The 12019-nt window shown below is 30.2% G+C and overlaps 1 protein-coding gene across 3 annotated transcripts in view; it reads left to right on the plus strand.

Annotated features, from left to right (window-relative positions):
* Window positions 1-1088: 1088 nt before the first annotated feature.
* The window catches only part of Spt7, a 29899-nt gene continuing 18968 nt past the window's right edge, over window positions 1089-12019 (plus strand). Inside the window, exons 1-4 of one of the 3 annotated variants that reach the window (XM_076464885.1) lie at window positions 1089-1149; window positions 2818-3029; window positions 5258-5375; window positions 9194-9306. In XM_076464885.1, coding sequence (XP_076321000.1) covers window positions 2869-3029; window positions 5258-5375; window positions 9194-9306 — 392 coding nt within the window. In that variant the 5' untranslated portion in view covers window positions 1089-1149; window positions 2818-2868. The other 2 variants (XM_076464886.1, XM_076464887.1) reach the window with 2 other exon arrangements.

The following is a 12019-nucleotide window of genomic DNA, read 5'->3' on the forward strand; positions in this document are numbered from 1 at the left end:
GAAAAATATTACATGTAGATTTTACCTAAAACCGGCTTAATATCTATAGTATCCAATATAAAAATGTTCCAATTAGCAATGTATCACACAATAGTAAAACTACCAATGAAAATTTAACAAAAATACCAACTATGCAACAAATTTTTAACATTTTCTTCCGATTTACCATTTACATGCTTTTTTCATGCAACAACTTTTGAGAGCTTCACGAAAACACCATAATCCAATCTGCCTTTGATTGTCTAAGTTGAATATCTATAGTATATAAATGTAGATATTTATTTTGAGAAGTCTTCGACTGGTTCATGCGCAATTTTATGTGACATTGTCGATTTAGTCTTGAAAGGTCCCAAACCCTTTGATTTGGCTCCCATGTAGAAAATAAAGTTCAATTATCAAAATCAATTTAAAAAAATCAGTTTTATCAATCTTGGAAGCCCCTACTCAATCCCAATTCTGTATCTCTTAATTGTAAAATTCCTCATTCCTTTCACAGCTTTTTTCCGTTATTTATATTATTTGATACTCAAGAACCTAAATCCAAAACGTAACTTTTTTTTTTTTTTTCAAATATTGTGGTAACAGTTCATAAATCAAGTAAAGCTACATACATATAACTTTCTCCTCAGTAGCGTGGCCCGGCATGGCCAAGCGTTTTAAGGCGTGCGACTCGTAATCTGAGGGTTGCGGGTTCGCATCCCGGTCGCGCCAAACATGCTCGCCCTTTCAGCCGTGGGGGCGTTATAATGTTACGGTCAATCCCACTATTCGTTGGTAAAAGAGTATCCTAAGAGTTGGCGGTGGGTGGTGATGACTAGCTGCCTTCCCTCTAGTCTTACACTGCTAAATTAGGGTCGGCTAGCACAGATAGCTCTCGTGTAGCTTTGCGCGAAATTCAAAACAAACAAACTATTGATTTCCAGTGCTTTGTCAGCTTTCAGTGTTAAAACCGTACTTACAAAAATATTTATAGGTTATTGTTTTGCTGTTTCTTACAATATTAATATATCAGACTTGGGGTTTACAAAATGTTTTGATGTGATTTTAAAGTCAAATTAAGGAGTGTATTAAATTGCTAATAATTTAATACTGTTAAGATTTACACCACGAGGGGGCAACTAACATATCAAAGTTGTTACTTGAAATCATGTAAGGAATATTTAAAATTTCTATGATTTGGATTTCTTTCTTCAATTTCATTTAAACTCAGTTTTCGTGTTACATGGTCTGTGCAGATTTATTATTTCGTGTTGTTTTTTCGTTTAATGAACATGGGTCATTGATTTGATAGTTTCGCAAATTGCAGCTTCTGTGACTATTCCGGGAATCATCGTATATAATAAATTAGTATATAATATTTAACAGTAATGGGGTATTAGTAACATTGTAGAAACGAGTAGTTAGGTAGTTAACAAGTAATAGTATCGATAGAGTGGTTGATAAGTGTCTAGCAGAAATAGTTTAATAGTAGTATCTGAAGGGTGTGCTCGAGCCTTCTTTTTTTGGTTAAGTTGACTTTTTATTCTTCTTCTCGTAGTTATATATAAAACCTCAACGACTGAAAGATGACAACAATAATTAATTAAAGTATTCAAGAAAAGAGTGAAACTCATTTTAACACTAAAATTTAAATTTAAAAGTAAAGATCTCTTTAACAGTTTAAGATTTGTGGCATGAAAATAAACTTGGACATGTACTTCTTACATTCGATCCACTGTGCAGTAAATAAAGGAAGCATTTTATTACTATTTGAACTTTTGCACTGAAGTAAGGTTAGTTAAATTTAATTCTACATTTTATATAAAGAGAATGTGTGATGGCAAATTATGTATATTTTTACTTTCAGAAGAGTATGTGGTAAAGTGAATAATTGTGCAGAAATAAAAATGTCTACACTCACACAAAGTCTTCAATTGTATTTCTGAGTAGATGATGTAATTACAATGTTTTTCAGTGTACTTGGTACCAAAAATAATTAGAAAAATCTATCATGAAAATATTAACTTAAAAGTACATTTAAGTTGAATTTTCTGTTTGATAATATGTGTTGTATATAAGGGAGGAAATTAAATTTTTAAGACCCAAAAGCTTCTAAATAGATAACCAATTGGATAATATTGGGTTATATTGAGATTTTCAAAGATTTTGCCCATGTTGAAATGATCAGTGAGTTAGAATATGTGTAGAATCATTTTAACTTACAAGTCAATATAAAAGTGAGGAAAATTGTCAATAATTGTTATAGAATTATTTATATGTAGTTTAAATAATTCTGATGTCATAAAACATATTTTGTTGATATTACTTGGGTCTGCTTATTTATATATTAACCCTTAATATTTTTCAAGTTGAACTAATTTGTAATTTTTTTATTATATTTAATGCTGTTTCATGTAATAACAATTTTCTTAGTCTGTTTTTTGTTATGGATGTGGTCACCCTGGTGTGATTATCTCATTTTTAATTTAAAATGGCACTTTTATTACTTTGAATATATTCCAAATAAGGGTGTAATAATATATTTTTTGTATATCTTTGTGTTTAAAGTAGTGATTGTTATAATATTTTTTAAAATTGAAAGCATTTATAACTGATATTAACTTCACTTTGTTTTTGTGTGTTACATTACATGTAATATTACTTCTCATAATGAACTTTGAACATGCAGCAATCTATTAACAAATACATGAAGTAATATTTAATTTTAGTGAATCTATAATTGCTAAAATGTTGTATTTCCAAGAATTATCAGAACATATTTTTCCATTTATTCCTCCAGCTGTCTTTTTAATACATCTGTGATATTATCTTTTATAGGAAAGAAAAAGGAAATTGAAATTTTTACTTCAATACATTTAGTTAAGAGAAATGTTTCAACCAAGATGGGGAGATCTTCCTATGATATTAGACACTGACTCTGGTATTGCTGCTATTGAAAGAGAACAAATCACTAAACGTAGACCAGTAGAAGTGGAAGGAGCTACATTGTATCAGCCACCACCATCAGGAGGAGGAGCATTTGCTAAACTGTAATAATTTTTTAGTTTTGAAATAATGTTTGAGATGTTATATTCAATATTCTAAGGCTTAATTTTGGAAAGTTCTTTACAGGTCATATTTGTATGTCATGACTAACATGAAAAAATTAGATTGTTCAGATTTTAAAAAATCATGAAACTTAATATGAATGTGGGTGTATAATTGATCTGTGTATTAATAGATAACCAGTTAATTGTTAAAAATGAAAGGTTAACTGTTTTAATGTCTTATTCTGAAAATATTTTGTCCTTCAGTAGTTTGGCAATTAGCTTGAAGGTTTATTGTGCTAGAAGTTGAAATTCAATCATTGCACTGTACACAATACAGATAGTGCATTGTTCATCTCTGTTCTAAAATAAATAAAATCAAAATATTACATGTGTAGTGCATTGAAACATCAAACCTATATAAGTTGCATATAACAGTTAAGTAATAATATGTTTAATACTGGATTGAGTATGTTATCTTAAAATGAACTTGAATATACAAACCAGTAAGTCCCATGAGAACCACAACCAATTTAAAGTTGTAGTTGAATGGAATATTTAAAAACTATGTTTTAACACCATTTGATAATTCATACATAGTGTTATAACATCAGAAATTGGTGTTCAACTTGCATTTATTGGAAAACAAAAGAAATATGGGTATATTCAACATCTAAGCCACAAGCAAGAAGCCCAACAGAATCTACATTCCGACACTCATTACACAACCCCTTTCTCAACGTGTGGTCAGCTTCCGGTAAGTTACCTCTCTTTGTAAACCTCACGATGACCAAAGAAGGTCGAAACGTTGTTCTCTCCTCTACGTAAAAAATTTTCTCAACCAAAACGAGCCATTTTTACATATATATTTCTCTACAGGTGGGTTTTCTTGACATCACTGATTATTATTTCATCCTGCACATACTGTAGATGTTATGTGCAAAGCCTCCAGGGAGGAGTGTTGTGCTTTGAGAATGTTAATCTTATAATGGAGCCTTTTTCAGTTGAAATTACACTGCAAAATTATTATCAAGATACATGATCATAGATGGAACTTTACAGGACATGGAATTGTTTATTTTGAGTTTCGCACAAAGCTACTTGAGGGCTACCTGCACTAGCCGTCCCAAATTTAGCAGTGTGAGATGAGAGAGAAGGCAGCTAGTCATCACCACCCAACGCCAACCCTTGGACTACTCTTTTACCAATGAATAGTGGGATTGACTGTCATATTATAACGCTCCCATGGCTGAAAGGGCGAGCATGTTTGGTGCAACTGGGATTCAAACCCGCAACCCTTGGATTATGAGTTGAATACCTTAACACACTTGGCCATGCCGTGCCCTGGACATGGAAACATGGATTGTAATGATATGGTGGTACACCAGAATTTGTTTAATATAATGTTTTCAGATCTAGCCAAAATGAACAGTTTTAAATATGTTACAAGTTTGAAAAGCTATAACCTAGTCAATTATCATTTATTTATTTTTTCTGAAATGTTAAAAATATTTTTAAATAATTCATTAATATTTTTAAGATCCTGATACTTAGAATTCACATGTATTTATAGTATTTGAAATACTTTTATATATTGAAAGTATTATGCCAGAATGTGATTCTGTTCAGGTATTGTTACAACTCATCTTAACCTGTTTTGGATAGCTTCTATATTCTTAAGTAAGATATAAAATGTATAAACTTGAAGCAAGAACAATTCATGATGATTTGCTAAAATAAAATAATTTCAGTAATGCCATGTTGAAGAAATAATTGTTTGGGTATTTTTTGTTGTCATTTGTAATGTATATTGTTTATTCAAAATATGTTTTTACTTAGAGATGGCACATTAAAACCAGTGTACTGTATTTTATTAAATAAACTTAGATTTGTTATATACCTTTCCTTTAATTGAGAAAGCTTAAGTTGTTTGATTTGTTCTTATGCTTATTTGTGTAAGCATGTCCTTTAATAAAAGTATATGATCATAGTGTAAGTAAAGTTTATATTTGTAGTTTTTCTCTTGAAGCATATTATTACATTAGTTTTGTTGAGTTTATTAATGAATTATTTTTAGTATTGATTCCAACTTGTTTTTAACTTTATTTCTTGGACTTGTTAGAAGCTAAGTTTCTTATTGTTACATTTTTATGACTGTTTGTGGATTTATTTGATCTGATGAATATTTTTTATACAAAGTGAAACAAATTAAATTTTAAAAAATCTGTTAGGGTACCAGTGGAACATTGCTCCATTGACAGCCTAACCCTGCACACTATCAAGTTATTACAGTATGTGAAGAAACTTCGATCACTGTTGCATACATTACAACAACAGCAAGATTCTTCAGTGAGTTTTAATTTTATTCAGTGTATTTTATAATATATACTTTACATTTTCTATTGATGAATTAGTGGTTTCAGTTTTTATTTGTTTTGTGAGCTAGTTAATTGCTTTACGGAGATAAGACAAATATGTTAAGATTTAAATAAAAGTGTAAAACTTATCTCACATCAAAAATTAAAGATTTACTTAAATAAAGTCCAAGTCAAAAGAAATATACACCTTGTCTGCATCATTATTTAAAACTGTTACTTTTTCATAAGCAAGAAAATATATGTGAAAGAGACATGTTACAACCTTTTTGATTGTTGTTTATAATTAACAGGAATACACAGTGTGAAAATGCTTACAATTTTAGCCTTGCTTAAGAATGCACTGATACATTATTGGTGAAAATTCATTACAGTAATAAATACATAACAAAGTTTTGTTTTTAGTATAACACTTTTTTTTCTTTTACTAGTTTAAATTATGTATTTCATGTCTACTCTGATACAACTGCATTAAAATAATATACTTTATGTTTGTTTGTTTGTTTCGAGATATGATATTTTCATCTTCATTTAGAATCTTCCTTAGATTAGGATAGGAATGAAAGCTCTCTTTTTCTTGAATGTTTAAGCACTGTTAAATATATTTTCCCTTAACCTAAGTTCAAGGTGAATGAGAATTTAAAAGGTTTTGGTGGAAAATTCATCCTTCCGAAGAGTATAACTGAGAGTAATGTACGAAATACTATTTGTCTATGCATAAAAAGACTGAAGTTTTCAATAAACTTGCAAGAGTATATATTGTATCCTTTTAAAATAATTTCTTGCTCATTGTCTTCTACAGGTGTTTGGAAAGTTACTGTACACTTATATATTTATTAACAGACATGTTTCAATATAGAATACAGGATGCAAATATGAATGACAATTATAAACAATGTTGAAAGTGACTCCTGTTGGCATCAATACAGGCTTGGATCCTTCTTATTTTGTTTCTAAACACAGCTATCAGTTGCTGGCTTGAAATAGACTATATAAAATATGATTAAAAAATTGCACAGTGACTTTCCAAACACCCTGTATATCTTTGTTGATTTTATGATAAGATCTGTTTTCTTGTCTTGAAACAGTTTGGTTTAACTAATCATGTTGTTATTTTAGTACTTTGTCAATTTAAGTTATAATATGAACATTTAAAGTGTTTTTTTTTAACTTAGTTGTAGGTGTAGACATACTCATTTAAAATTTTTTAACATCTGGTCATGCTCACTAAACTGTTTGTGAATACTCCAGGTAAGGTGTTAGCAGTATTAAAAAAACACCTTGTATTTATTAGAGAAAGTAAGCTCACTTTTTCTGCTATATCCAATACTGATTAGGCTTTTTTGCCCAGCATCAAGCTCTTTAAGCTGGCTGAACATACAATTACTGTAATGATTGAAATGCTTCTTATATTAGCAAACTGCTTGAAAACAAATTTTGATAGCACAGACTTGTTAAATTATAATTTTCATAAACTTTATGTCAACATACATCAGAATAAGGACAAGGTTATTTTACACTATATTATTTAATTATTTATTTTAACACCACATATTTTCTTGAATTAACCTCCTTAATATTTGAAAGGATTGGCAAACAAGGAATGTCTTTTGAATGTACAGGTTTAACCTACAATGATACTATTCTTATAGCTTACCCTCAGTGCTGTTATTTTTTGTCATAATTCAATAAAGGAGAATTAGTTTTGAATTCAGTTATCTTGTACCTAACTTCTGTTAAGCTTCTGTACAGAAAAGTAAAGAATAAAACGTATTGGGCAATACATCGATATTTTAAGAAACATTGTGCTCGTTTCTGAGTCTTCAGGCTTGAATTGCATTCAGTATTTGTGTTTAAAACTGGGTGAAAAACTCACTTATACCCAACTAAAGATAGTGAGGAAATTGAACATTTTTTTGGTTTTATTCCTTACACTTCACATATGTAAACAAATATATATTGCTTTCAAAAATACTTTAAATCCATAAGTGTTTTTTATGTATTGCAATGCTCCTCTACTTCAAGTACTCCTCTTCAAAAAATAAAAAAGACAAATAAAAAATCTCTGTATGTGTATTTTTTAAAACAATAGGAATTCAGTAACTAGGATCAAACTAGACTTTCATTAGGCCATATCTCACTCTGGCTCCAGTTAAGAATTTAAACTGTTATCACCACCTTAAAATTTATGTTATCTGATTAAACTCTCAGTTGTTATTTTTCATTGAATTTCAAACTTTGTAAGGTAAAGCTATAATAACAGAAACATGATTTTAACTTTGGTTAAGTGGATACTTGTTAGTAATTAATCCAAAATGCTGTACTATTATAAATGGAAGTCTTATTCTTTTATGTGAAAAATACCAAAATTTTTGTTAGTGTTCCACAGCTAATTTTTAAAAATTAATACATCAAACCATTATTGTAAAAGAAAACATTACAACATCCAGCACTGAGAAGTTAAATGGTGATGTAAACACAATAATACTATATTGTCTGGACAGTCCTACTAACTTTACTATATTGTCTGGACAGTCCTACTAACTTTATTCTTACTCATGTTCTATTGGTTTTTAAACCTTGTAAAATAAAGTTTTGATGATTAACTTTTCTTTTTACAAAATAATTTGACATTAATTTTTGTACTGCTTGACTTTTTTGAAACTGAGTGGCTGTATATGTATGGTACACCTCTGGCAATTAAGTATAAGTGTGTTGCCTACAGTGTATGGCTGGTGCACTTAATATTTAGAGCAGTTGCAATCAATGGGTTAAATAATATTGAAAGTAGTAGATTTTTTTACTTTGACTGAGTATACATTTGATTAATATACCAAGTATGAGTTATACATTTCTTTTGGTTGGTTACAAAGCATTGAGTAACTGTGTAATTATAGATGCAACGCTTAAGGCTAACAGAGTTGTAGACATGCTTATGAACGTGCAGAACAATACTGAATTTTCTAGAATAACATCTGGAAAGGTGTACACATTGTTATAAATGAGTAAATCTTTCATTGTTGTAAAAAATATTCAATTGTGTACAAACTTTACATGTAGCTTTAGAGATATCCAATATTCCTGATACCATGCACTGCATGTGTATAGTGTTCAAGTATTGGTTAGTAGGCACTGTTGATGCCAAATTACTATTTACTTGATGGCTTAGTTAATCTGAAATAATGTTACATTGAAAATTTACAGGTTTGATATAATATGTAAATGTAAGCATTATGGTTATTTAAAACTAAATTTTTTAAGGGTTAGCACAACGTTCAATATCACCAGTGTATGAAAAAGATATAAACAAATAGTACAAAATACTAAATGATATTTTCACATACAGAATGTAGGTTGTAGAAATGAATCAGCATAGTATACACAGCATACCAATATTTTAATATATTCTTGATGTTTGGTAGTTCATGAATATCACATCACTCTTGTTAGGTATACACTATGGATATCTATCACATTTCTTAACACCATTATGACATTGTTATATTGTTGTTCTTAAGCTATACTTAATTTGCCTTAGAGAAATTGGATTGAAAGGTTGTATTATCAAAAAAATATATGACCTAATTAACCTTAAAAAAGAACTTGTATTTTACCTTCATATTAAATGTTTTTTGTGGGGGTATTGGATTGGCTATTTTGCTTACAGAGTTAAATATTATACACAAATTTATTATGCCAACTATTTGATCTTTAAAAGTGGTTGATGAATATTTTATTGAGAATATATTTTTATTAAAAACAAGGCTATTATATTTAAATCTATATAATTAGAAAACAACGGACACTGATAATGCTCAGACCCATCCTCCAGCACCACCAATACCCGAGCTTCCAGAAAGCATGAACCGACAACCTGGGGACATTAGAAACAAGAATCCAGATAGGTTGAACAATAAATATTCCTTTTTAAAGTTATTTGTAAGGGATAACTAAGGTATAGCATTTTTGCATTAGTAGTTTTAGATAACTCTTCACAAACATCTTTTTTGTGCATGTCATGAGGTTTCAGTGAGTTACATTCAAAATTTAATTAAACTAGTTTCATTTCATGATATTCCAACAATTATTGCATAGAAACATGTTTAATAATCCATATTTTAATAGTATTTCAGTTTGAAGTTCTTTTTATTAGGCAATATTTAAAAATATATCTAGAATTTTCCACAGTGTGGTAATTGTGACATTTACTTTCTAGTATCTCTTCTTCTTTAATTTATTTAACACCCCTTCAAGAAGTATGAACTTTAATGTAAATTAATTGTTATGATATCATCTCTCAGCCAAAGCATAAATTTCATAGCCTTCCATTTTATTTGATAACAGAACCATGAATTAGACAACTACACCATTTTTGTTACACCCACCTGTCTCTTCATTTCCAGAAATTACCAATAGTTCTCTCTGTTATTTATAAGCAACAGAAAAAGCCAAGGTTTTCATCAATCAAGTGATGTATTATATTGATTTTTGTAAAGAGAATTGTCATTTTCATTTTCAATTCAAGCTTGATTCCTTTGAAAAATTCATTGACAAGCATTGACAAATTTTTAATAGCTGTTACTGCATAATTGGAAAGTCAAAACAATTGTGATAGTTAAGAGACATTGTTTAACTTTTGTACATTACTACTCTATGTTCTTTGATGTATTATGTACTTAAATAAAAATTTAGTGCAGAACTACCATTAGTATGAAAAAGGTATGGATAAGTGCCATCAACAGTATATATATATAAATATAAAAAAAAGACCCAGGTAAGTACCTTTTTCATGTTTTTCCCTGTGTATTCTTTATCTGTTATTATACAAGTAACTAAAGTGTAAAAATATGAAACTTGTGTCAGTTATAGTTAGATTAGGTGAAATAAGTATGAAAAACTTTTTTATAAGGTATGTTTGTGAGTAGTTTTTGTGAAATGTAATTTAGTAGTGTAAGATGAGACAAACATTTGTCAAGTGATTTTATGAGATATAGCAGTCCAAATAGTAATTAGTCAGGGTTCAAAGGGCAGTAAAACAATAAATAGATGTACACTGTTATGAGTTTAAGCTATTTATGATAAACAACTGTAGTTTCATATGACAGTATGAAGTCATTCTAGAAACTGAATATGGTAATTTAGATTTATTTTTATTGTTTTTGGTGATAATGAGGTCAGTCAAATTGACCAATCTTGTATTAAGTTAGGATAGAGAAAATAACAGATAAAACATCAAGTTTTACAAAAAAAAAAGTTTGAAATAGGAGGTTTTAAATATTATGTTAATAAAATGAAATTTTTGAAATGAAGTAAAGTATTTTTAATCTTAATATGAAAATCACTTGGCACTTGGACTAGTATGTAGAAATGCTATATATATTCACGAAAAATCTTTAAAAAATATTTCATCAAAGAATCTGGTTTTTTGTGTACAGAAGACTTGTAATGCTTACTAAAAGTTTCTCAAATTTTGTAAAGATACACATATTAAAAACACAAAAACTATAACAATTGCAAAACAGCTATAAAGCTGGTCCTTGAATTTGAGCTTGTAGTGAGAGAGTTACTGTGGCTAACATACAATTGAATATAAGCACAACAATAATATTTAAATTTGATATTTTCAAATGAAAAAAGCAACATTTTTTTAACTTCATATTTTAAACAAGCACATATCATAAACCTTGGAGGTTTTTAGCTTTAATCTGTTTATATGCTATTGTCACATGTTTGTCTTTTGTTGTCACCTTTTTACCTGTTTCTAGGAGGTGCAGATGCTACAACTTTTCATACTCCATCTTCTTACACTACAGATAATTATATGTTATGAATTGTAAATATGTCTGTACTCTAGTTACCTTTAAGAAAATGTCATTGTTTTTCATAAACTATTTTTATTTATATATACTCTCAAAAAAAGAAACGCAAAAGGCAGAATTTGAGACATATAGTTAACAAGTTTATTCCAGGTAGTTCTGTATGACATGTGTGAAACTTTGCACATTCACTGCTGAACATCCAAAGTCTGCAAAGGCGAAGTTCATGCTCACTAGGTGAAGTTTAATGTCACTCAACGTCAATAACAAGTATGTCCCCCGTGAGCATCAATAACTGCTTGGCATCTCCTGCCCATGGAAGCGATGAGATGACGAATCACATCCTGTGGAATGGCTGTCCACTCAGCCTGCAAAGCTGCTGCAAGCTGAGGTAGTGTGTGCGGTTGAGGTTGTCGCCGTCGCAGACTTCGGTCCAACTCGTCCCAAAGATGTTTTATGGGGTTTAAATCTGGTGATCTGGAAGGCCAGGGAAGAATGTTGATGTTGTGGTGTCTCAAGAAGACAGTGGTGAGTCGGGCGTTGTCATGCTGAAAAACGTCGTTGATGTACACCATGATGGGTTGCACATGGGGCCTAAGAATCTCATAGACGGTTGTGTACAGTCTAATCGGAAATCCTACGCAGCTCTGGTATGGTTGAGGCAGTAGACGTCGCAGTGGTGATCCTATCCCGAAGGTGACGTAATTGGATGTTGCAACCTTGTGCGGGCATGGTCACACGAGGTCTGCCAGATCGTGGACAGTCATGAGTTGACCCATGTTGTTGGTGACAATTCCATAGC

This window comes from Tachypleus tridentatus, chromosome 10 (genome assembly GCF_004210375.1).
Source record: "Tachypleus tridentatus isolate NWPU-2018 chromosome 10, ASM421037v1, whole genome shotgun sequence".
NCBI lineage: Eukaryota > Metazoa > Arthropoda > Merostomata > Xiphosura > Limulidae > Tachypleus > Tachypleus tridentatus.